The sequence below is a fragment of the Hirundo rustica genome, chromosome 10 (assembly GCF_015227805.2).
Source record: "Hirundo rustica isolate bHirRus1 chromosome 10, bHirRus1.pri.v3, whole genome shotgun sequence".
In the NCBI taxonomy this organism is placed as follows: Eukaryota; Metazoa; Chordata; class Aves; order Passeriformes; family Hirundinidae; genus Hirundo; species Hirundo rustica.
The window spans coordinates 19,314,268-19,337,999 of NC_053459.1; the positions used below are offsets into that span (position 1 = coordinate 19,314,268).

At 45.8% G+C, this 23,732-nt stretch overlaps 1 protein-coding gene across 6 annotated transcripts in view; it reads right to left on the minus strand.

The window, feature by feature from the left end:
• LOC120757397 (calcium-activated potassium channel subunit beta-2) overlaps positions 1-23,732 on the minus strand; it is a 134,458-nt gene that overhangs the window by 44,951 nt on the left and 65,775 nt on the right. For 2 of the 6 annotated variants that reach the window (XM_040074698.2, XM_040074697.2), the window contains exon 2: positions 1,938-2,815. The exons of the other annotated variants lie outside the window; for them this stretch is intronic. In XM_040074698.2, the coding sequence (XP_039930632.1) occupies positions 1,938-2,011 (74 nt within the window). In that variant the 5' untranslated portion in view covers positions 2,012-2,815. The remainder of the gene's footprint in view (positions 1-1,937; positions 2,816-23,732) is intronic. 6 annotated transcript variants of the gene reach the window in all.

Genomic DNA, 23,732 nt, shown 5'->3' on the forward strand with positions numbered 1-23,732 from the left:
GCTGGGGACACAGGGAAAACACCTTGTGGCATCTATTTGCACGCTTTTCTGGGGTGGTGAGGACCCTGTGACTGAGGCTGGTGCAGGGCATCCCTGTGAAGTAAAACCCACCTGCCCTGCAGAGGGGCTGCTGGAGAATAAGAAGATTTCTAGTGGGGCAGTGAAGGCCTCCTAGGGAAAGTCAGGATTTCCTCCAGTGGGACTGAGTAGATTATGACAGAGAGCTAATCTGTATGGCTGTTTCATAAGTTTCCCCAGTGCCTGGACTCCGTGCTCAGCAACAGACACTCTATGTGCTGAGAATAACTGATTGCCCAGAAACACCACGTAAGAATGTGTGGAGGTCTGGAGCAAGCTCTGCCCGTCTCTTTGTATTTAGCGTTATCTAACAAAATCTCTCCTCATTCCCACACCAGGTTAGTAAGAGGGACCAAATGTGCTGTCAAACACCACTGCTTGGTGGAAACGACCCTTCACCTGGCAGTTTACATTCCTCACAAATCCCCACCTCTTTCCTTGACCTTTTTCACCACAAACAGGCAAATGTTTGTGACGACAAACCTAACTCCAAAGCCGCTGTTCAGACCACTACCAATGTCCTGCTCATTTACTGCAGTCAAAATTGACAAGCAAAGGCAGAATGCAGGTACTGCTCCAGCCCAGGGATCACACCACAAGGGGATTTGCTGCTGCTGGTCCCTGCGCTCAGACCAACTGCACTGTGCAGCAAAAAATCACAAGCAAGCAACGTCCAAGGCTTTCCAGATTATGTTATTACAAAGTGCAAGTGAAGATTTAAGTTCCCATCTGGACACTTGTTCTATTCATCTTCAAGCCTTTATCCAAATTATTTAAATGCTCACTGCCTTAGTGTTTCTGTTCGTAAATCCCTTACCTGCCTGTTTGCTATTCTTGGATTAAAATCACAGTTCCTGTTCCAGCAGCTTCTGCTGCTTGTACACATTTGGACAAACAGACTCTGAATGAATTCTGAGGAATATGGATATTCCCAGCAGCCCGGGGCTGGAGCAATGCACTGCTGAGGTGTAGCATGATGCCTGGAAGCTGGGGAGAGCGTGGAACTTTGTGCTCTGTCAATAGGGAGTTTGTGTACAGTTACAGCTTTCTCAGTATTTTTCTGTTTTAAATGCAAACATATAAATTACTTAGATTCCACCCTAAAATAAATAAAGGTCATAAATATGAAGCCAAATAAGACCCAAGCCCCCTGTAAGTGCATTAAAGCTGGCAGCCTGTTTTAATTTGTTACTCCGACACCTTTAGTTTGCCTGACACAGCTGGGGAGCCCTGACAGTGAATGCTGTATGAACTTCTGTGTGTGAAGTTGGAGGGGAACGGACAGTGAGTTCCCCCCTGGTTATGAACCACAGCCTGGAATTTCCTGACAGTTTTTCTTTGTGGTTCTGAGAGCAGCTTGCTGTCAGGCAGTGTTTCTTGTGTCCCTTCCCTACCCCATATGCTGTTTTCAGTCTCTATTGCAGCATTCTGGAGTATTTTGCTTTCCAAATGAGGTCCACAGGGTACACTAATAAGTTGAAACATCACAATATGACTCCGTTAGACATTACTGTAAGCCTCTAGCTCCAGCTCACAAATGCTACCAGCAGCGAATTCATTCCTCAGATGAGCAAGTGTAATTTATAACTCAAAGCTGCACTTGAAACTGTTTGACTAATAAAATGTCCTTCACTCGACTCCTCAGTTAAAGCCTGGCTGGTGCCAGCCTCTTGTCAGATGAAATCGCCCTGGGAAATCCTTTTCCAGTGTGCACTCAGCAGTAGAACCTGAATGTGCTCTAATACATGCTTTACTCTCCACTCCCCAGTACTTCCCTAAGTTTTCCCACCGTTCCCCCATCCCAAATACCTTGTCCCATTGTTGTCCCAGCAGCTTCCCCCCCACAGGATCATGTTTACCTGAGCAGCAGAGGCGCAGCAGTGCCTAAAATGGAGATTTCAATGGGATGTGACAGGGAGATTTTCCCTCTCATCTATGAACTTCTGTAGTTGCCGCCTTTGGGAAAACAGACTATCTACCAGCAGAAGGCTTCCAAATATCTTGTCTCTCAATGTGTCCAAGTGTTTCTTGCTGCTTTCACAGTTCCCAGGAAGTTTTAATTACTTTTGGTTTTTAAATAGAGGCAAAGCACCAGAATTCAGCAACGACACAGAAACAAGCTGTCAGAAGGAAGTGGGTGTGAAGACCCTCTGAATAAACTCAACCCAAAAAAAGCTGAGCTGTCTCTCTCCAAACTTTATTTCACGAAGCTCCTTGTTCTCCCCACGTTTATAAAAACTCCTCTTGAAATCCGCTCTGCCTGCGCATCCTTGGCTGCCATGGCTCCTCTGGGGCATGATGGCTATTTCCTCGAGGGCAGGATGCTCCGTGTGGAGTAGGTGCCTCCTCCGTCATTTGGCAAAGCTCATCCCTCTCACCTGCTCCTCGGAAGAAAGCTGCGGGAGTCAGGCAGAAAAACGAGCCCAGGGCTGGGGCAGTCCCAGTACTGTGCTGTGAAGAGCACCTCGCTGCCCGTTCAGCCTCTGCGCCCCGGAACGTCAGGGCTGTGCGGGGGCAGGCGTGCCGCTCTTTCTCCAGCGCTCGCTCGTCCCCGCGTACCCTTGCCCGTGCTGCTGTGGAATCAGGGGCTTCCCAGCCTTTCCCTCAGTCACCTCCATGGGACCACTTTGTCCTTGGGTGGTATTTGCTTTTCTGAGTCAAGAACGTGCTGGAGAGACGCTCCCGTTCGTCTCCGGCTGCTCGCTGATTTCCCACGCTGCGCTCTTGCTGTTTGCTTCTGTGGCAAAAAGAAAAGCGGCTTTTGCTGGTGAGGTCCACAGTTAGTTGTGGTAGGATCTTTTTTCCCCCTCTTTAAAATGTAAGGTCTCGCAAATTAAGAAGCTACAGCCTGTCTAGGTCTTATACCAGTCAGTCTCTGATTCATCAGAGGATCTCCTTGGTAACTAGCAGTTCCTCTCTGATGATTTGCTACTAAAAAGCTCTCCCAATTTAAAGATAAAACACAGTGAAAGCAGAAAGAGGAGCCACACTATGCAGATACCTTATACAGAAACATATGCCTTGTGCACGCAGCTATACTGGATATTTTCTGACGTGTGTGGGAAGCAGCCTCTCTGCGAGACAGCATGGTATTACCCTACGGATGGCAAATGCGCCCCAACTGCCTCATCTCTGCTAGAAATCCTTTTTGCTGCTCCGGGGTCAGTAACCCCATCTGCGGGGTAAATAATTCCCCAGGAGAAGATGAGGTTGGCATTTAACGAGGGGCTCAGCAGTTCAGGCTTTAATAAGCCCGATTCCTGGCCTTGCGTGGGACTGATTGCCAAGTACAAAGATTCAGAGACGCGGTGAGTTTCTGCAGGAGGTGTGCTTGGTGTGTTTGATGCTGCCTGGTTGCCCTCTGGCTCTGGTAACGAGCCCCCGCTGCCTGACCCCCTCCTCACACATAGCAAAATGCTGCCTGTGCTCAAGCTGCAGGGAAGGTGCTCACTGAGGATTTTTTTTTTTTTCCTAGGAATCAGTATTGCTGGAAATGTTGGTCCAAGGTGAGGCTAAGAACACTCTGTGTTTGAAATAGTGAGTAATTTTGCTCTGAAAATCAGCCTAAGTGAAGGGTGCTGGAGGCCAGGACGCTCTGTGGTGAGAGTTTCCTCAGGGATGAGGGAATGGTTTTGGGCTGGAGGTGACTGTGCATGTTGTGCATGTCTGGTTCACCTGCAGCCAGAAAGCTCCAGCTCTCTGTGCATGCTGTGCCTGGCCCAGCAGGACTGTCCTGCTCTGTGTGGGGATTTCTGACACCGAGCCTGCTGACACAGTGAGGGGGACAGCAAATTCTAAATGAATGCAACCGAGCTGCTTCCAGTTCTTTTTACCAGATAAATCAGGAATTCATTTCACTCTTAGACTTCTCTTGCAAAACCCTTCCTGCAGCCCTTGGCAGAAGTGAACAGAGGGAGGATGAAGAGCAAGGCAGGCTCACAAGGCAGACATTGGACAACCCACATCCTTCTCTATATTTCCTCACTTGCCTTATGTTCCATGGCACTAATTCCTCTGAATCATTGTAACAAACAGCAACAAAGCACCAGATCTCTGAGATGTTTTTCCATTCCTGCAAGAGGGTTTTGAGCTCACTGCGAAAGCTTGCCCAGCCCTGGGAAGCACCAGCAGCTGGAGGAGAGCTCTTCCAGGCAGCTCTGGCAGTATGGAGATCATACTCCATGGATGTCAGCAATTTGGGACAAAATCTCTGTTCCCATAAGGTGGTGTGACACGTCTAATATCAGAGCAGAAGAGTTCCAGCATCACATCTCTGCTTGGGGAGGTCTGATCCAGCCTTAGATTCAGACCTGTGCTTTAATTTTAGCAGGAAAAAGCCTGAGTGTAAATGTGTTACCCATATCAACAAAGCCAAAAGTGCTCAGACCTACATTTATCAAGGAATATGGGTGACAATAAACTGGTGCTGCTAAATGAGGGCTGATATATTCAAGCCCATTTTTGATGCAATTGAACATGTCAGGAACACGACCTCATTCTGATTAAGGGATGAATTTTTAGATAATCAAAGCTCTGGTAAGCAAGGCCTGACTTCCACCTCAGTCAGGAGGAAAAGGGAGATTGATGCTCATCCTTCCTCTTCCTGACGCTCATCCTTCCCCTTCCTGCTCTCCTGCTGCCACTGTGGGTGCTGAGGCTTGGCATGGGCAGGTGAGACCCTGCTGTGTGGGGTCAGGTGCTGCTGTTTCAGGCTTGAAGGGAAATCAAAAGGGGAAGTCTCTCCTCCACCTCTCTCCTGCCTTGAAGTTTCCTTTCTGAAGTGTGAAAGCTTTTGCTGCTGTCAGATCTGTGAGCCTGTGCCTCTTGGTGGAAGGGAAGCAGATGGAGCCCCTGGTGGGAGGGATGTCTGTAGGCATGTCCTGGCTGGCTTCTTCTCCAGAATCCCTTCATGGAGGGAAGGATGGAGAGAGGTCAGCTCCAGCAGCCCTGTCACCCAGTGCCATTCTGTCACCAGAAGCCCCCAGGCTGGGAAAAGCAGGATCACTCTTGTTTTGCTCAGGGGCAGCAGGAGCTCATCTCCCCTGGGGTACATCAGAGCAGAGCCTGGGTGCCACTCAACCCTTCTGGAGCAGGAGATGCTCCCTTGAAGCCTGTCCTGACCTATGGAGGCAGTGAGCAGACCTGAAGATGGACTCTTCACCTTTGCTGAAACTCTGGAGCGGCTAGATCTCAATGTTTCTGTTACGTTTTAATCGCAGTGTTGTGACTTGGACCATGTCATGGGGAGAAGTGGAAATGCATCAGAACCTGCTTGTTCCTCACCCCCCACCTGGTGCCTGCATCCTTCCATTTGTTCCCCTGCAGATGCCTGCAGACAACGTCTCCTCACCCAGGGTATTGCCCACCCTGTGTGGGTTTGATTACAAATCTGTATTTATAAATATAAACACAGATCCTTTGTACAGAGTTTTGCTCTTCCTATCTCCTTTGCAATGTGTCTCTATTTTGGGAAGTGGAACAAAGGTGTCTGCAGCTATTTATAGCAGGGGAAGGTGCACAATGCCTTCAGCCTGGGTGGGCACAGGGCTGCCTGGGTGAGGGTGAGATGGGGTCCCTGCCATCAGAGATGATGGTGGTTTTTTTCTGTTTTTCTCTGTTTCTTCCCTTTTATTTCAATTGTTAGTCTAATGCTGAATAAGAGATGAACCTAAAGGACTGTTAATGGCAGTTTAAAAAAAAAAAAAAAGGAAATGTGCAAAGCTTTGGCAAGTGTATTTTATGAATTGAATCTCTGGAGATGAAAGCTTCATTACTGTGAAACAATGAACCTGCTACACTTTTAGTAGTACAAATGGGTTTCATTTGTATTAGGAAGATACAAGCTTATTATTTTTAGTTTCTGCCTGTAGTACCAGGAATGTTTAATATGATAATCAATGTAATTGAGGAACTGAAAGTACAGAATATCACAGCACTCTCAGAAGCGATAATGACTGCAACAGCAGCATGGCCAAAAGGTCTGGGACACGGGTACAGGAGTGGTTAAAACAGACTCCTGTCCCAAGTGTGGATGTGCCTTGTCATGCTGGGATCTCTGGGGAGACAGGGCAGCCCTCACACCCTCCCCAGTCCTGGTGGGATGTACCCAGTCCTGAGCACCCAGCAGGAAGCTCAGAGCTGCGGGCTGCTCTTGGGATGGCTCTACTGGAAGGATACAGGGAGAAGGAGTTTTTGCTTTTGTCCCCCAAACCCAAGGATGTGGGAGAGGAGGATTCTCCTCCTGGGATCTGATGTCTCAGGACGTTTGGGAGCAAGCCTGACTACAGAATTTGGCACCTATATTTGAGCAGGTCTTTACTGAGTATTTGTAAAGCTGGATAGGGTCACAGCTTGGCCAATTTGGCTTGGTTTTCTTTCTTGTTTTTTTCTCCCCAGAAACAGCAAAAGACACACATTTAACACAAAAAACCTACTGTCAAATTCCCAGCTCCTCTTCCTAAGCAGAGGGTTGCTAAAGATTTTCAATTGATTGTTTCAGAGCCCTTAACACAGAGAAGACACAGCATTTCCTCTCCAGGCCATTGCTCGTAAACTGTGATGTTATTTTGTGAAACTTTCATTCCAGAAATGCAGCAGCAGGCACCCACCACACAACTTCAGCCCAAATTCTGTGAAAGGCATAAGCAGCAAACTCATGGAAGGATCTACCAGCAATAGGTTGGTCACCTATGGTCCAGCATCGTGGAGATCCCACTCCAGCTTTGGGGAGCTGCTGGTTGCCATCAGATCGAGCCTTTCCTGCACCTTCAGGCAATTTCCCTCCTCGTTTCATTCCCTCCCTGATGCAGCTGGGATTTTTCTGTGATTTACTGTGTCTGTTAGTGCATAGAAGAGATGGAGGGGAGGAGGCAGCTCCTGGTGTCTGCCCTGGCACCTGACCCTGGGGCAAGGAGATTGTGTGGGGCAGCTGAGCCCCACTGTGGGCCGCTGGACATCAGCCTGGGTGGTGATGGATGAGGAGGAATGCATTGAACGCTGGGCAGATTAAATATATTTTAGATGCAGCCTCTGAAGCTGCTAAATTCAGAGCAAGTCTGAAAGAAGCAGCAGCTTGCAAAGGTGCAGCCAGGTTTGTCTTCAGCCTTCTCCATTTTTAATTTGTTTCATTTTGAGGAGGGAAATTTTCTGTTAGAAAAGTTGCCTTGTTCTAGTGGTGTCTAATAAATCATGACTGTAGACACCCAAAAGCATTTGGTGCCCTCTGGAAATGTTGCTGGAGCTCTTTTGCCATGCCATGCCAGGCTCCCAGCTGGCAGCATTGGAGCTGGTGCCCAGCCTTGCCCCACAGCACAGGGCTTCCTGCCTCTGCTAGTCTTGAACAGATAACCACAGAGAAATGAGTTTTGTCCATTAAATGAACTCACTTTGGAGCCTGCCACGAGTTAGATTTAAGCCCATTGCAATCAGAGTGTATTTTGAGGGAAATGACTGATGGCAGAGCTCAAAGTGCAGCCGTGGTGCTGCACGGGCTGTGGTGTTCCTGCTCATAATGCAACAGCTTACATTACAAAGCAATTATCAGAGTTTAAAATTCCAATAGCATTCAGAAAGGCATATATGCCTGGGGGTTTTTCATTTGCAGGGATGTTCCTTTTATTGTACCTACTTGCCTAGTAACTTCACCGTTTTAAACACATCAAAGTGTTTTAGAAATCTATTTGTGATCTTTGTTGAAAAACAAAGGCAATCCTGCCAGGTCCACACTGAACACTTGCTCCGTTGCAAGTGTGTCCTAAGGCCCAGTTTAGGTTTTGTGAGGTTTAATGAGGTAGAACCCCCCGCACAGCATTCCCTGCTCCCTTTGGTAAGTTTTGGCAGCACATCCTTCAGCTGGGGCAGCACGCTTCAGTGCCCTCTCTATCACTGCAATGCCATCAGCTTTTCCCTATCTGTCCAGCTCCTCCAGGAGCAGCAGTCACTCTTGCAGTAAATTTTCTCCAGGAATAGCACATTATTCTTGTGGCCCGCTCCTGCGGCTCTGCAGACAGGCAGAGGGGGTGGGAAGGGCAAACCTTCTCCATCAGCTGCTGAAGATGAAGTTTCTGCCTGATAATTCCAGGTGGTGCCACCTCTGGGCAGCTACAGTCCTGCCCAGGAGGGCAGGGACTGAACTGGGACCTACTGGAGGAGATAATCCAGACAGCCCTTATCACTTAGCAAGGGACTCTCTACAGAGAGGGAGATGTTCAAACCTGACAATTCTACACCTCCCAGCGGTGCTGCGGTTCCCTCAAAAAACACCAACAGACTAAAATTGTTTATCATCGTTTGTCACGTGCAAAATGCGTGTGAAATTGCGTGAGTAATTTCCATAGTAACCATAATCATCACCTTCCCATGTAGGGACTGCAGCGTCAGGATGTTGTATGCTTGAGAATACCACATGTACCTGTGTCCCTGTGTAAAGCACATCCCCTTCTGGCAGCCAGCCTTTTGTTTTTGGGCTTCCACTGCTTGGCTTATAAGCATTTGTAACGCCTTGATTGCTCATCAATACTCTTGCACTAGACATGTGCTTCTGTAATGCCTTTAAGGTTATGTGGAATTCTATTTGCAATCCCTTTCACAGAAAATTTACCACAAACCACTTGCTGCTAAATCTGACTGCCAGCAAGCAAATGCCAGGAACCAAAATGACTATTATTATTATTACTGTTATTTGCACCATTCCAGAATCCATTAATTTGCTTGTTGCAATGTAAGGTAATGAACACTTCTGCAGCAGGTCACACCTCCATTTTACATCAAATAACTATCTTTACTCATGGTTGGTATGTGAAACATATTTCTCGCTTAGGGCATAATGTTTTATTAACATTATTTTCCTTTGTTCTTTCTTACAGATTGTCCATTATGACTCTAAAGATTGCCTGCATGACATCTCTTTTTAAATTCAATGCATAATTACATAAAACAGAAATTCATGTGATGCTACATTAATAAATCTCTCATAATTTTCTTTGAACAGGGGGACACGCGGCTATTATTTACCAGAAAACATGGATTTAGTTAAGCTTCGTGGAATTTTGCAGTCACTGAAACACGAATTGGATATGGGCAGAGCAAGGATGGAAATAACGTGAAGGAAAACTCTTCTGTTCAAGCCAAAAAGACTGATGGAAATAGTAAAAATAGTAGAGAGATGAAAGCAAGAAGGACTGAAAGAAGTATCTGGCATGGGAACTTGCAGGGAAGGTTCACTGCAGCTGCAGCTGCGCCTGGCTGAATGTCAGCCTGGGTTAATTTGCAAGGTGACAGATGTCTTGCGAACGGGCAAATGCTGAAGAACAGAGCTGGTGTCCCTGGGCCAGGTCTGCTCGTGGAGCTGAGCTACTCTCGGGCGTCCTTGGAGCACCAGTGACTTACTGCAGCCGTGGCTTTGGTCTTTAAGGATGATTGTGCAATCTTACACCTTAGCAAAAAAAAAAAAAAAGTTACCTCCTCTCCTGGCAGCACAAAGAAAGTTTTGACTGACTGACCCTATCCTGCTTGATCTGCTTCACCCTCTTCAGCTGCTCTTGGCTCACCTCTTTGAGCCCAATTTTCCCCTGACTGGCTGTGACCACCCGTTGCTGGGCTTGGTGCTGTCAGCCACCCTGTCTGGGTGTTTCTGGTTACCCCAGCTCCTCCTCCAGCAGGGCTGCTCCTAAATACCTCCCAGGTGACCTTGAGTTGTAATTTCTCTGTCCCCTTGCTGTGGATGAAGGAGTCTTAAGGGTGTTCACAACCATTACAGAATCCACTGTGTAAGGACAGAGTAGAGAAAGGTCCTCACACCCTAAACTTTGAATTTGCAGGATGTTGGAGCTGCTGTTACTCTTTGGTAGATAGAAAACCTGCTGGTTGGCAGATATTAAGTGTTTGGCTCAAGGTCACCGTGAGTATCTTTGAAGTCACTGGATAAACACTTTGTTCTCAGCAAAGGATGTGCCTTGGGCTGTGATCTTATCCTGTAACAAAAGCTGAGATATGTTCTTCCTCGTTTATTCTAGTCTGGTGGTGTAAGTTGCTCACAGTTAATAATAAGTGGAAGACTATTAATTGCGCCTTCTGATATATGTTTTTAATTTCTTTATTCATAATGAGTTTGCTGCTGCAGCAGCAGGAGTGAAATATGTGATACTACTGGAATTTCTTTGCAATTCAGCATTAATTAATGTCCACTTCTCGCAAGACGTTAATAATAACGTGCCTAACGTTTCAGAGGCTGTTGTAGAAAATTCTTCTCTAGCTGGCAAGAGCTGAGATTTGCATTTTAGCTTTTTGTTTAAAAATGCCTCTGAAGGGCTTTGAAATATTAAAGTGAAGTTGGATGTAGCACCCACATCCAACCCAGCCCCATGTGATTGGAACTCGGTCCATCCGCTCCCCTTGTCTCTTCACATTTACTGACTGGTGCAGGGAAGGACACCTCATTTCCGCAGAGGCCATGATGAACTTTTTGTTAGGAGAACAGGTCTGCCAGCCTTTATTCCTGCTTTCCAGCAGGGTTTTGGTTAAATGCACTGTGGCACTTGCTACCTCTGACATCATTTGTGTCCCCTTGAGTGGGATGGGCTCCTGGCTCTGTGCGGTGATTTTCCTCACCTGTCTGTTGCAGTAACAACATGCTGCAGGTTTCCCTGGTCCTTGTCCCTCTGGAGGATTAGACATGCCATTTAGCAAGACTGGCCATCCAGGGATAAGAATACACCACTAAATTAAGTTGCTGTTTGCCTATACTGTGAGATTTGTGTTAATACCATCACAAGGTTAAACCCCTTTCTTCACAGGTTAAAGAGGATGGATTTCCTGGCTTGAAGTGTTGATTTTTCAGCATTCCTTGCTGCTGTTTCATGCATGTTCATCTCCTCAGCCCTGTCAAGGGAAAAGGAGGGGCTGGGTGTTGACCTGTGGTTTTTGGTAGAGACTGGGGAACAGTCAGATTGATGGTTAATGGCCCACAAACACAGTGTATCCCTCTGCATTTATTGATATCTGTAGTTCAGCAGCAGGACTAGGTTGATTTTAGGCCCTCAGCAGCACAGTGAATGTCTCTGCTGTGAGGATTAAAGGAGTAACTTGCTGTCAGAAGCCAGAGGCTGTTGCATTACCTATTCCTGACCCTTTAAAGCGTGATGTGACCTTTTGAGAATACAGAGGGCTGAGAAATTCAGAAATGCACACAGATTTAAACAAGAGATGCTGCTTCCTTTTCTGAGAGCCCTGTCAGGCTGTGTGGGAGTGGGAGTGATGTTGCATGGATAACTTGGTAGTTTCTGTGTCCTTGCCACTGAAAGGTGACAGTTACTGCAGCTCACCGAGCCTTGGCAGGGAAATGGCACTCGTCACAGCCAAGCCTGCCATCTCCTGACCCAACAGCTTTGGTGGGAAAGTTCAGAGGAAGGGGTGTTGGATCCTGCTCCATCCTGCTTCACTGAGTTGCCATTAGGAAAGTTCCTTGCTTTTGGTTTTGAGTCTAATTTAGAATATGTGTAGATTTTGGTCAAGAAAAATGAAAAGCAAAGGACACTAATTACTGTACCCTGAGGGTAATGGCCTCAGTGTCCCCACATTGCATCTGACTTTAGGATTAAGTGAGGGGCTAAATGAAAATTCAGGTGGTAGCACAGGCTCTTCAGTAATTTACCATTCCACTTACAAATATGCTTTGCAGAAAAATAACTACTTTAAACTTTTCTCTTTGCTACACCCACTGACAAATATAGCTCTAAATTAGTAAAATGCTGTCTTTCCAAAGCTCCCATTCACATCTGTCTGTGCTGAATTCATCCGCAGAATTTTTTACGAAGAAATGAATTGCTAAAAATCCTAACGAATGTGGTTATCAGAGAGGCCGTTCTAATAAAGAAAATATGCATCAGCAGAGCTGGCAGGTTTTCATTGGGGCAGTTCTTCATTGAGTCCAGAGTAGATGCTGTGTGATAAATCTTGTTAGTGCTGTCGCTCTTGGTCCTAACGGTGTGAATAGCCATTGAGCTGGCTAAACAGCAGAGCCACTCAGTGGCTTTTGGTTTTTGGCATCATGCTCAAGTGTTCTCCAGCCTTTCCAGTCTTTTGCCAGCCCCTCTGACTAATTCCCCAGCTCTTTTATAAGGCATGTGTTCCTCCTGTGATGTATCTTTTAACCTCTGATGTTCATATTTTTTACGAAGGGTGCTGCCTGCTCCCACTGCAGATACCTGGCTCAATGACCAGAGATCCAGGTAACACTTTGTTCATAGAATGCCTGTGTAGTTTGTTTTATATTTTTCCCTTTCAAAACCTTTTAAACTGGATTCCTCTCTGGTTTTCAGTTACAGCTCTGGACTGAAATGGAGACCAGGAAATAAACCAGATTTTGTGGGGGTTTTGTGCAGAGTACAACTGGTTCATTCATTACAGAGGATGTGCTTGTTGAGCCACCCCCTACCAGTTGAGTATTTCTTGAGCATCAGGGTCTGTCTCATGGAGACACCGGGGCTGTGAGTCCACAGCTTCAATGTTTGCTTGCTATCATGATGACAATGACCTTGTTTCCCTGGCTGGGTTGAAGCTGTTGCTGTGTAATGCAGGGTGCTCACTCTGCAAACAGGGCCAAAGCAGGAATTTGGAAACAGCCTGTACCTAGGACAGGTACTAGGACTTCCTTGCCACGTGCTGTGCAGGACCACGGTGCCAGCTGCACTCTGGCAAGTGGTGAAAAGGTTTTTACCTTTCTTCTTTTAAAGTATCTATTGCTGATCTTGTATGTCAACAAACTCAGGCGTTTGCAGCAGAGACAGTATCTTACTGAGTTGTTTCGCATCAGTGGAGATCTCAGCAAAAACCAAAAAAAAAATAGAATAAATGCTAGAGAGTTTAGTGAGACCTGCACCAGCTTTGTCTAATGCTAACCTTGAAAGAAGTCCTTGGATGATATGAACTGGCTGTTATTGCTAGCAGAGAAAATAAAGTTGGAGCAGTTTATACCAGCTGAGCACCTGGTCATTATATCTCTTGTAAAAGCCACGGTGGAAGCACAGGTTAAAATGGCTATTCATCTTCGATCCCTTAGCAGTGTGAGAGTCTATAGTAATCTCCAAGATTAGGGTAATAGAGAGCTCAAATTTTATATACAGCCAGCTAAACTGTGTTTACAAATCTTTCAGATCAAGGAGGGAAGTACTTGTGTGCAGTGTGGAGTGGATCTCCCTCCTCCCTGCCTCTGCTGGGCTTTCAAACCCGTATATGCTGTGCCCTGAAATCTGACTTGGCAGTGCTTGGGTGCTGTGAGCTGAAGGCTGGCACTGCTGGCTCCAGCACCTGGTATTTCCAGGGGGAAAAGGGTAGCTGTGGAGGGGGTACAGATATTTATGGAATTACCCATCTCTGGGAACAGACGTGGAGCCAGGCTGCATTTGAGAGACAATGTAAAACCAAATTAGAGGAATATACTGTCTTGCAGGACTGGAGTCGGTGGCTTTGCTGTTGCTCATGTTTCCAGGTGACTTTAATTACACTCCTATGCAGGAGAGGGTTTAAAACATGGTGGCACAAATAAACAAAACCATCCAGCTAACAGGAGGCACAGTTGCAGGTTCTTAGTTTCTAATCCAACATATGCTCAGTCACTGTTTCTAGGTTTCCTGTGCATTAATACATGTCATAAAAAAGTAATTAATGAGAAGGGTTTCAAATGCCAAAGCAGAAAGTTACTGAGAAGAGAAACTAGCTTATTTTTGGCTGTTTTGGGCCAAGCCTGGGATTGCTCACCAGACTTCAGTGGACTGATAGTGGGTTTGCTCTGGGAGAGAAACAGTTTGTCTGACCATCAAGAGAAAATATAATTCAGACTGCAAAGCAGAACAGAGTGGATTTTGTAACTTGTTTGCTGAAATCTTCTTCTCTGAAAACCTGCTCTTGTCTTGTATAAAAGATAGCAAAAGAATGGATTTGGTAAAGGTTGGGGTGCTTCAGTGATGAATGGAAAATTTTCTTCCCTCTCAGCTTGACATACGAAATTCTAGGTATCTGTTCATAGGTTTCTCAGAAAACTATTTTCATCCTTCCAGCAATATTTGGTACCCTGTGTATCCTGCAGACTGCAGAAAATGTTTACCCTGTCTTGTTTGTCCTTCTCCCAACAATGCACATGCACAAAGGAGAGTTTTGAAGTGTTTGAGCCTTTTGATTGACAATAAAAATCTTTTGCTATGAATTCTGGCGAAACGTCCACGGTCCTCAGAATGCTTTACAGTTAATTCTCATTTCATTTGCATGACTAAACAGTGGTTCTGCATCACTTCATTACAAAAGATTTGCAGAGCTTCAAAAGTGTTTCATTGCTGGAGAAAAATCCAGCAGTAAATCCAGATTCTATGTATGGTTAAATTGCTTTAAGCGAAAAACTGCAATAGAAACAACTCTTTTTCATAGAAGGTTTTGTGTTGGAAGGGACCTTAAATATCATCTTGTTCTAACTGCTGCCATGGGCAGGGACACATTCCACTATCACAGGGTGCTCCAAAGCCTGTCCTACCTGGACACTTGGACACTTCCAGGGATGGGACAGGCACAGCCTCTCTGGGCACCCTGTGCCAAGGCCTCACCACCCTCAGGGTCAAGAATTTCTTCCCAATATCCATTCTAAACCTGTTCTCTTTAACACCATTCCCCACTGTTCCGTGTCTCCATTCCCTTGCCCAAAGTCCCTCTCCAGCTCTCCTGGAGCCCCTTTAGCTATTGGAAGGAGCTCTAAGCTCTCCCCAGACCTTCCCTTCTCCAGGCTGAACAGCCCCAACTCTCCCAATGTGTCTCCATGGCAGAGGTGCACCAACCCTCTGAGCATCTCTCTGGCCTCCTCTGGGCTCCCTCCAGCAGGTCCTTGTCCTTCTCATGTTGAGGATGCTAGAGCTGGATGCAGCACTGCAGGTGGGGTCTCACGAGAGCAGAGTAGAGGGGAGAGAACCATAGCCAGGTCATGTGGAACTTCTTGTCAATCAACTTTCCCAAGCCCTTCTCCTCAGGGCTGCAGGTGCCTTTTATCCCTTCAGATGCAGCCTCAGGTAAGGAGAGCCTGAGGCTTCAAGCCCCAGAAGAATCTGGGTGTGGATGGTGGAAACAATGAAAGATGCCTTTGTGTGAGAAATAATCCAAGTTGCTGTCAGGACGATGATGTGAAACACTGGTGATTCACTGCTGGAACTTCCTGCCACATCAAATGTATTGCCATGAATTATTTAGCGAGCCTAATTGAATATAATTTTGCTATTGGAGATAAGTAGCCACTAAGCTTAGTCTGAAAAATCAATTTGCATATGTCACAGAACTGATCTCCCTTAGAACTGGCTGGGGATCATCCACAGTGCAGCTTCCTTCATGCTGCAGTTTTCTGCCCTTCATTTGGTGTTAGTTTGGCCTGGGATGTCCAACAGCCCGTGGGTTTTACACGCAGCAGGATGTAAATCTCCATGAATTTTCACAGTAACGCACATCTCAAGCATTTCCTTGTCCTTTCTGGAGGATTTATAATGCTTTGGGGCAGCATGGCAGGCACACCCAGTGCACTGAGCGGTGCAGACGTGCTGGGGTTTGCCCAGAGAAGCTGGCAGGACTCACAGTGGATATGCCAAGGAACTTCTGAGCAAGTGAAAGCAAGCCAGGAGGTAACACAGCTGGAAAGTATCTGCAATGGGAGCTAGGAAATGCTGTAAAGGGGTTGTGTAGGCTAAGAAACCTAGATTTGGTCTATTGAGGTCAACATCATCTACTGGGGATTAGGTAGGATCAAGTAATTAATGAAAAGGATAATTCATACCAGTTTTCTAATCCCTGCAGATAGTGCAGATGACACACTTCTGCTGCTGACCCTTCTAGACGTGTTTTCATTGTAAAGACGTGCAGAGAGGGAAAGAATGGGCAACAGGCTGCAGAAGTTGTCACTAGCTCTTTCCAAGTGGAATTTTTTCAGTGGAGTTATTTTTGCTTCAATGTTTCTCAGGCTTTTCGCAAAGATGTCCTAAGTTAGTGATGTTTTTAGTTGCAGAATTTTCTGGTTCAGAGCTTCCAAAACTGTTTCTCTCTCTGTTTTAAAGCTCACAAGGTACTGTTTCAATGATTTCAATTAAACTCTTGGACTCTGTTTTGAAATATTTTTCTAGTTTTAAAATGTCCCTTAGTTAAAAAACAAACAACAACAGACACCCTCCCCCTCGCCACGAGTATTTTGAAATATTTAAAGCAGACTTGAAATGAAATGTGGATTTTTTTTAATTACATGGAAAACAACCTTTTCGGATCAACTGCAGCTACATTTTTCCTCTCTGACCTACTTTGTCCATCAGACTGGAAACTCCATTATCTGTCCATTCCTACAAGGGATTTTGGATGCTCAGCAAATGGAAGTGCTGATCTCCAGAAATGGGTGCTGCCTCTGCCAGAGCCCACCCTGGACCCAGAGGTGGGGAAGAGCCCAGCTGAGCTGGCCACGGGAGGAGTTTGCTCCAGGGAATCCCTGCTGGGTGTTGCAGCAGGGTGGGATGTTTCAGCACACAGCTGCGTTGCTTTTCCTGCCGAGGAAGTGCAGCCTGAGCGCTCTGGTGCTTGCATGGCAACCTAAGGCTGTTTTCCACAATGTTCTCACTTTTACTGCTGAAATGTGATCCTTCCAATTACTCGACTGAAGGGTCTGGGGAGGTTTAGCTGTGTGGGAGAGAGCTAAACCTGGGTGCACACTGCAGGGCTCCTCCCTGCCACTGTCCTGGTGCCCTGCTGCAAGGGTGTTCTCCAGTGGAGGACAGGATGGAGATGGGACAGGCAGGGCTGCTCTGGGTTTTCCTGGAGCAGGTGCTCAAGCAGCCAGAGTCTGGCAGGAATTAAAAAGTAGAATTGGAGAAGGTGGGAGAGAAAACTAATAGCCCCAATCCCTGTTTTCATAGATCCATGGCTGATTAGGATTGTCCTGGAGAGTTTATGTGGGGTTGAAGCTCCAGGAAATCAATCCACAGGCATTTGTGCATTGATCTGTTTGGAAACATTAACCTGAGGAATTTCTCCATCTACACTTGTTTTCATTTGGGTGCATGTTCACAGGGATTGATTTTCTTAAGATCTAAGCATTGAATCAGATGTTTTTCTGGATGCTCTAGTTCAGCCTCAGTTTTTATAAGGAGGCAACAACTGGGATTTCACCAATTTGGCTTTGTTTTTGAGATTCACCAAGAGTGAGCAGTAGGTTTGTGACTGCATTTTCCTCAGGAGCCCTTGCAAAGGCACAGGGCTCTTTTATCTTTAAGGCTGAACAGTGTTTTTACTCAAATGCTGTGGGAAGTGGGGCCAAATCCAGCTGTGTGACAGGGCCATGTGGCAAGACAAAAGGGTGGATTCCTACCCAAACAAAACCCAGAGACCTCTTGACTGATAAGAGAGACACTGAAGTGTCATCTTTTATCAGGAAGAGTAGTGTGTCTAGGTACAGTAGTTGTGCATGTAAGTGTCTGTGTGTGTTCATGTGTTTTCTTATCAAAGTGCTTTGTTGTCCTCTGGCCATAGAGCAATCAGAGTGAAGCCTTGGATAAAGTGAAAGCCCAATGCTCTGCAGTTCTGGTGAAAACATTTTTGGGAAGAGAAGGAAGTCCCAAACTGCACCAGAGGACTACAAGTGAGGCCTCATTACATCTTCTGGGTGATGGTGCTGCCCATCTTCCAGCTCATCTCACATGAATGCAAGCACACCTGCCCTTTGCTGTGACTGTCTGCCAGTGCCAAGCCCCTTTAATGAAAGGAGAGGATATCTGTACCCAAATTGCTATAACAGCCAATACTGTGGGTTTGTTCCCTCTGTTTTCACCCCCTCCAGGGGATCTGGGCACTGTTTGTCACTTAGCCCAGCAAGGACTGCCCTGGATCACAGGGAGACTGCTCCAAAGCCAGCTGCAAGTGGAGCCACTGCAAAGTAACAGAAATAAAAGTGGCTTTGTCCTCTGCAGGCTTAGAACCTCTTTACCTTGAACCTGTGCAGAGCTTGACTGGCAGGGGTCAAGTCAGAGTGAGATAAAGTACAATTCATTACAGTGTGATTTTGTATGCAGGGACTGAGCTCAGGTGCTCTGTGTTACCAAAAGCTGATAACAAATAGATATGAAACACCTTTGAAATGTTAACTTATCCTAAAAAGTCTATTTCTTCAACTCTTCTAAGAAGCATAAAGCTTCATCCTAGACAATCTGCTCCCTTCTCTCTATTTTAATAAGCAAGGAGCATAGCATCTGTCTGGAAAGAATGCAACAAATACTTGTACTTTCACATGGCTCAGGAAAGAAGACATGTCACAAAACTTGAAGAAATCCCAGTTTCAAAGTACAGAGATGAACAGACAGAAGCAAAAAAACCTGGGGATAGAGAGGTTTCAGGCAGGATTGTGCTTTCTCCCAGCTGTACTGTCCCATCTTTTCTCTATGGGCTGGAAGGGGCTGCTTAGGCTGTGTCCTTCCAGGGGGGATTTTATTTTTGACCTGCAAGAGCAGCCAGAAGCCCAGGTTTCTGCCATAGCAGGCTCTGTTTAGCGCAATATGCACTTTCTCTCCCCAGCTGCATTTTCCCTGGGCTCCCTCTGAAGTCAGGTTTGCTTCTGAACTCCTTGTGTGGGTACACTGTGACCCATTTCAGTTCAAATGAACTAGGTTAGCTAAAGCAGTGGAAAATGTCGGGTTTTTGCTATTTTGCCTCGATTTGGGCGAGATCCATTGGATGTGGGAGAGCAGTCCCATGGCTGATGTAAGTTAATGCACCTCCTCTGACTTTGATGGAGGCTCATCTCTTTGTTCCAGCTGCTGATCTCCCCTGGCATCTGGTACAATCTATCCTGTGTGGTGTTTATTTTAATAGCCTGATAAAACTATTATTCTCAAGGGGAGATAGAGGCTGCTGGCTGTGTGTTTAGACAAATCTGCACCCATACAGATTCCATAAGTGTTTGCTTCAAAGATGTAAACACCACATTACCCAATTAAAGGAGTGTCCTTAATAATTTATCAGGCAATTAAAACGTTCATTGCCCTTTATCCCAGAGAGCTCCACCAGTGATATATAATCTGAACCTAAGTTAAAATGCCTTAATAAATGAACAGTGATGCAATGCATCAAACATAATGGGAACATTAAGGCAACGAAGGGTGGTTTGTCAAGAATGGAAGGTATAACACAGTTAGTGGAGCTAACTTAATTTCTGGAAATACCACAGCTCCTGAGGAGTGGGGCATGGCAGGGGGATGTCTGACAAAAAAAAAATTCAGTAATATGTTCCAGAGAAAACTTACCCATTGCAAAGTTAGAGAGAAAAGGTCTCTGTCCCCAGTTATTGTTAATAATCCTCTTGAGAATGTCATGAGAGGGAAATGAGCAACTGAAAGAGAGGGATTATAGCAGGAGCCGTGTTTCAGCTTAGCTCTGGCTGCTTGTCATAGTACGGTATTGCTTCATGCTTGTGTAATGGAAAAGGCAGAAGTAAAGGGGGGATAAAAAAAGGCAAGTGCTTTTGTTACTAATTCTGACCTGGACGTTTTAAAAAAATTACCCCAGAGGTTGGGAGTCCAATTCACACTGAGCTAGAATCAGATTTGGACAGCCAGTTTCCCCTTTGAAAATCTCAGTCATTATTGTAAAAATGCCAGAGCCTTGGTGGTGCTCAATCCCCTGCCTGTGTTGTTCTCTCTGCTCCTTGGGAGTATTTTGTGGTGTGAAGGTACACCCAAAGATGTGTGGGCCATGCAAACTTTCAGCTGGTACGTGCTGCCCTGTGGATGAAGGAAGGATGATAGTTTCATCTTTCCTGCTTCTAATAGTATCTTAAGGTGGGGAGATGATTAAAGGCTACTATCACTGTTTTTGAAGAACTCCTCTTGAGCCCTTCAATTCTGGATGTGAAATAGGATGGGATGGAAGTGAATGGCAACATAAAAATAATGGTCCTGCAGTTCCCATTTCCAGGCTCTGAGGCTCAAACACGTCAAGTGATTTTCTTCAATGGGGAAACCCCAAATGTGATCAATTCTGTGGGCAGGGTTTTGAGGCTTCACAACTGCCCACAGCTGCTTTGACTGCGGGCATGAAAGTGGCCTGCTTCAAAAACAGCTCCCATGACAGGTCTGCATCTCTGGTCTTTCCCTGGGAACACACATCCTCTGTCAGCTCAGGGAAGAAATGTCCTATCCAAGGCACTATCCCATGCTTGCTGCTTTATTTGCCAGCCTGTACAGACCTGCACGGTGCCTGTGGAAGTCGTGGTTATAATATTGGATCCTTAAAACAGCATCTTGTATCAAGTGGAACTATGCAAACAAAGGGCCATTGTGGAGTCCACTGCACGCAGCAAGGGTGGGAAGGACATGGGATGGGCTTTATTCCTGATTCAGTTACTGACTTGCTGCCTAATCCTGAACAATTTGTGCTGGTATTATTTCCCTTTGCCTATTTGGTCCCTTGTGCATGCTTTAGAGAGGGAGCAGCTGCCTGCTGCAGGATTGAGGGTGCTTAGTGCCATCTCTGTATGGCTGCTCATAACAATAGCAGGGAGGGCTGTTGGATAGGGAGCTTTATATTGAGTCATTTGGAGTGGATTATATGGACTAGAACAGTGTAATGGAATGCAGGGCTCATCCTTTCCTCACCACTTGCAGTATGCATTAACTCCATTTATTTCTACTGCCACTCTTTCTCCTCCATGTGATGCAGAGGAGAGTCAGCCCCCTGTTACAAACTCCCCAAAGATTTTAGGGCTGGGATCTGCTCTTTGCTATGCATAGGAAACTTTTACATATTTCTGGGAAAAGCCGCTTCCAGCTGCACAGGCAACTCTGCCATCCTAGCCTGCACAGCAGTATCCATGCTGGTGCACTGCGCTACCTGCCTCCCTGGAGAAATAGCCTGGGGAGCTGGACACTTCTTGGCAGTCCACTGTCCTAGTTTAAAGAACAACCACACCTGTCAGGAGGAAATATTTTGGTTTGTCACATCTCTTCAGACTAACTTTTTTTTTTTTGCCTGATAAAACTTAAGGACAAAAGAATACAATTAAACAGAAGCACAACCCACAAAAAACAACAGCGAAATGCACTTTTAGAGTGATACTTTAACCAAATAGCTTTTCATTGGCTTGACTCTGCCAGCTTTTAGTTCTTTGTGATAAGTTAAAGCAGGCATCTCCCTCTCTTAGACTCAGAAGGCACAGAATTCATATCCCCGTTTCTGTCATCAGGCTCCTGCATGTCCTTGTATTTTCACTTTTGCCTTTCGTGCTCGGTTTCCTTCCTTTTGCAAGTGAGCATTTGGATGCTGTTCAGCCCAATGGGGGACTAAAGCTGTTCTTTCCATTGTTCTGGTCACTTGGCTGACACTTCTAGCACTTAATCTTTCCCATTCCTGGATTCAGTATGCTTTTCCTTGTACACTTCTGAAGGCAGAACAGCAAGACCTCCCGTATTGTCATGAGATTTTAAAACCAACCCAGTCTTTTTAGGACACTCATAACCATTTTCTCTTGACTTTAGATGTTTAAATTAAAAGTGGCTTGTGTGGCTTAATGATGCTCCACCTCACTGTAGAGTTATAGGGACTGCTCAAGGTCTCTCTGCAGATAGATGCTGCCATTACTTTCTTTGTATAAGTGCTATTCCTTGGCATAAAACTTAGAACATCTGAAACAAAGCCAGAGATCTAATATCCCATCCTCAGAAAATCAGGAAAATGTCAGCTCTAAATTTGCTGTGAAAACATTTGATTTGTGATGAGTTTCCAGAGGAAAATAAAAATAAAAACTGCTGCCTTGCAGAAACCACAAGAATTTCAGTAGCTTACAAGAGAAGTGTTCTTTTTGATGACTGCCTGAATCCTCCTAATGTCATATAATTTATGTTAATTAAATGCTGATGGAATCTGAATAAGCATATTGATGGAAGATGTATTTGAGATACTGTTATTAATTCATCTTTCAGTAGCTAGTGTGTGAAATAATGCGTTCCTAGGCTCTGATTTAGGACATTTCATTTTCAGAGTTACCAAGATATCTGTTTCCAACAGAAATAATCCTTTAATCTACTGAAAAAACCCAACCAAAGCACAGCACAACAACAATTAAACCATAAGAAAAACTCACCAAAACCCCTACTGGAGGCAGCCTGATTAAACAACTCTGAAGCAGTAATAATTTATGCCTTTCAGAGCTATAACACATACTGACCCCAATTCTCCAGGCAATGGACATAAAACTGTTATTTAAAAATAGTTACAGCCTTCAAGTATGAAGAAGGAGAACCTCTAAACCCAACAGCACGTGCTTTATTGCACCCCAGGTTCATGTTTCGGCAAGTGTAAGGACATGGCAACCTTTCTGGAATGTGCTTTGTACCTAAATCCTCACTTTGGTGGCAGTGAGACGTGGCCAGGACTCAGCATCCTCCATCCAGGTGGGTGAGCTGAGGCTGGCCAGGAGCTTCACCTGATGACAAAGTGTTCCCCACCATGCCATGACATTTACTGGTGCTGGAGATGGTCTCATAGGTCATCTCTAAACTTTCAGTAGGTCTCTTATAAATTCATTTTGGGAGTCAGCAGTGCCTAGGGACAGAACTGCTCCTATTGCTCTGAGCTTCACTGGAGGAAGGGAGGCAGTGTCACCTCCAGAAGTTCCTTTCCTTTGCTAAAGGGTGGATCTGTAACTTGTTCCACCAGTTGTGCTTAGTGACCCCACGAGGAAGGAGTGACACGTGCACACTGAGGTTTCTTCAGCTCAAGGACAGGGCAGGTCTAACCCCAAATCCAGGCAGAGGCTGGGACATACAATTCCCACCAACACCGTGGTGTCTCGGAACGAGCGTGGCTGGTTTTGTGGGATCACCTGAAATCTGGGTCCTGCTTTTTCTGCAAAGGTTTTCAGGTGTTCACCCAAGGCTTCCAGCTCTGTCCCCTCTATAAAAGTCACTGCCTCAGGAGGTGGGGGAGCGGTGATGTTGGCAAGAGCTCTGTTAATGTGTGAGGCTGTTCACACTTTCCCCACCGCTGCATTGAGCCCTGGGGAGGAGTTGAGAAACAACGGAGAAAAGTAATGATGAGCTTCACTGAGAGAATTACAAATGTAATTGGGAATGGAAAACCAAGGTGAAATTTCCTGACTAAGTGAAGCTGAACTAACTGTGTGCACTGCTGAAGGAAGCTGTCTCATCTCCCATCTCTGCAGGCTTTGCCACTATCTTCACCTGATACCCTCGCACAGGGGGCAGGCTGAGTTCTCTTTAGACCTGTGGGGTTAGTTTTCAGGTGGATCACTGAGTGCAAGTCAGTGGGGGACTTCTGCTCACGCTTAAGATGAAGTGCAGTGGCAGCATTGCCAAGGTGCTGTACAATTGGGAGTGTAATGTGGAAAGGTTGGATATATGGGCATATGCGACAAATACGCTCTTTCTCTGCAGTGGGGAAATACTGGTTTCACAATGCTCACAAATAACTGAAAGTATTTAACATCAGGTTTTAGATTCCAGTGACCTTTCTACTGCACCATCAAGAGAAAAATAAAAATCTGGGAAGAGATTTCTTTGAGCGTCTGCGCAGACAGGACAGAGGTGTTCCAGATTGCAAACAGCCACCTTCCCCTTCTGCTCCCCAAGACTTAGCAATGCCAG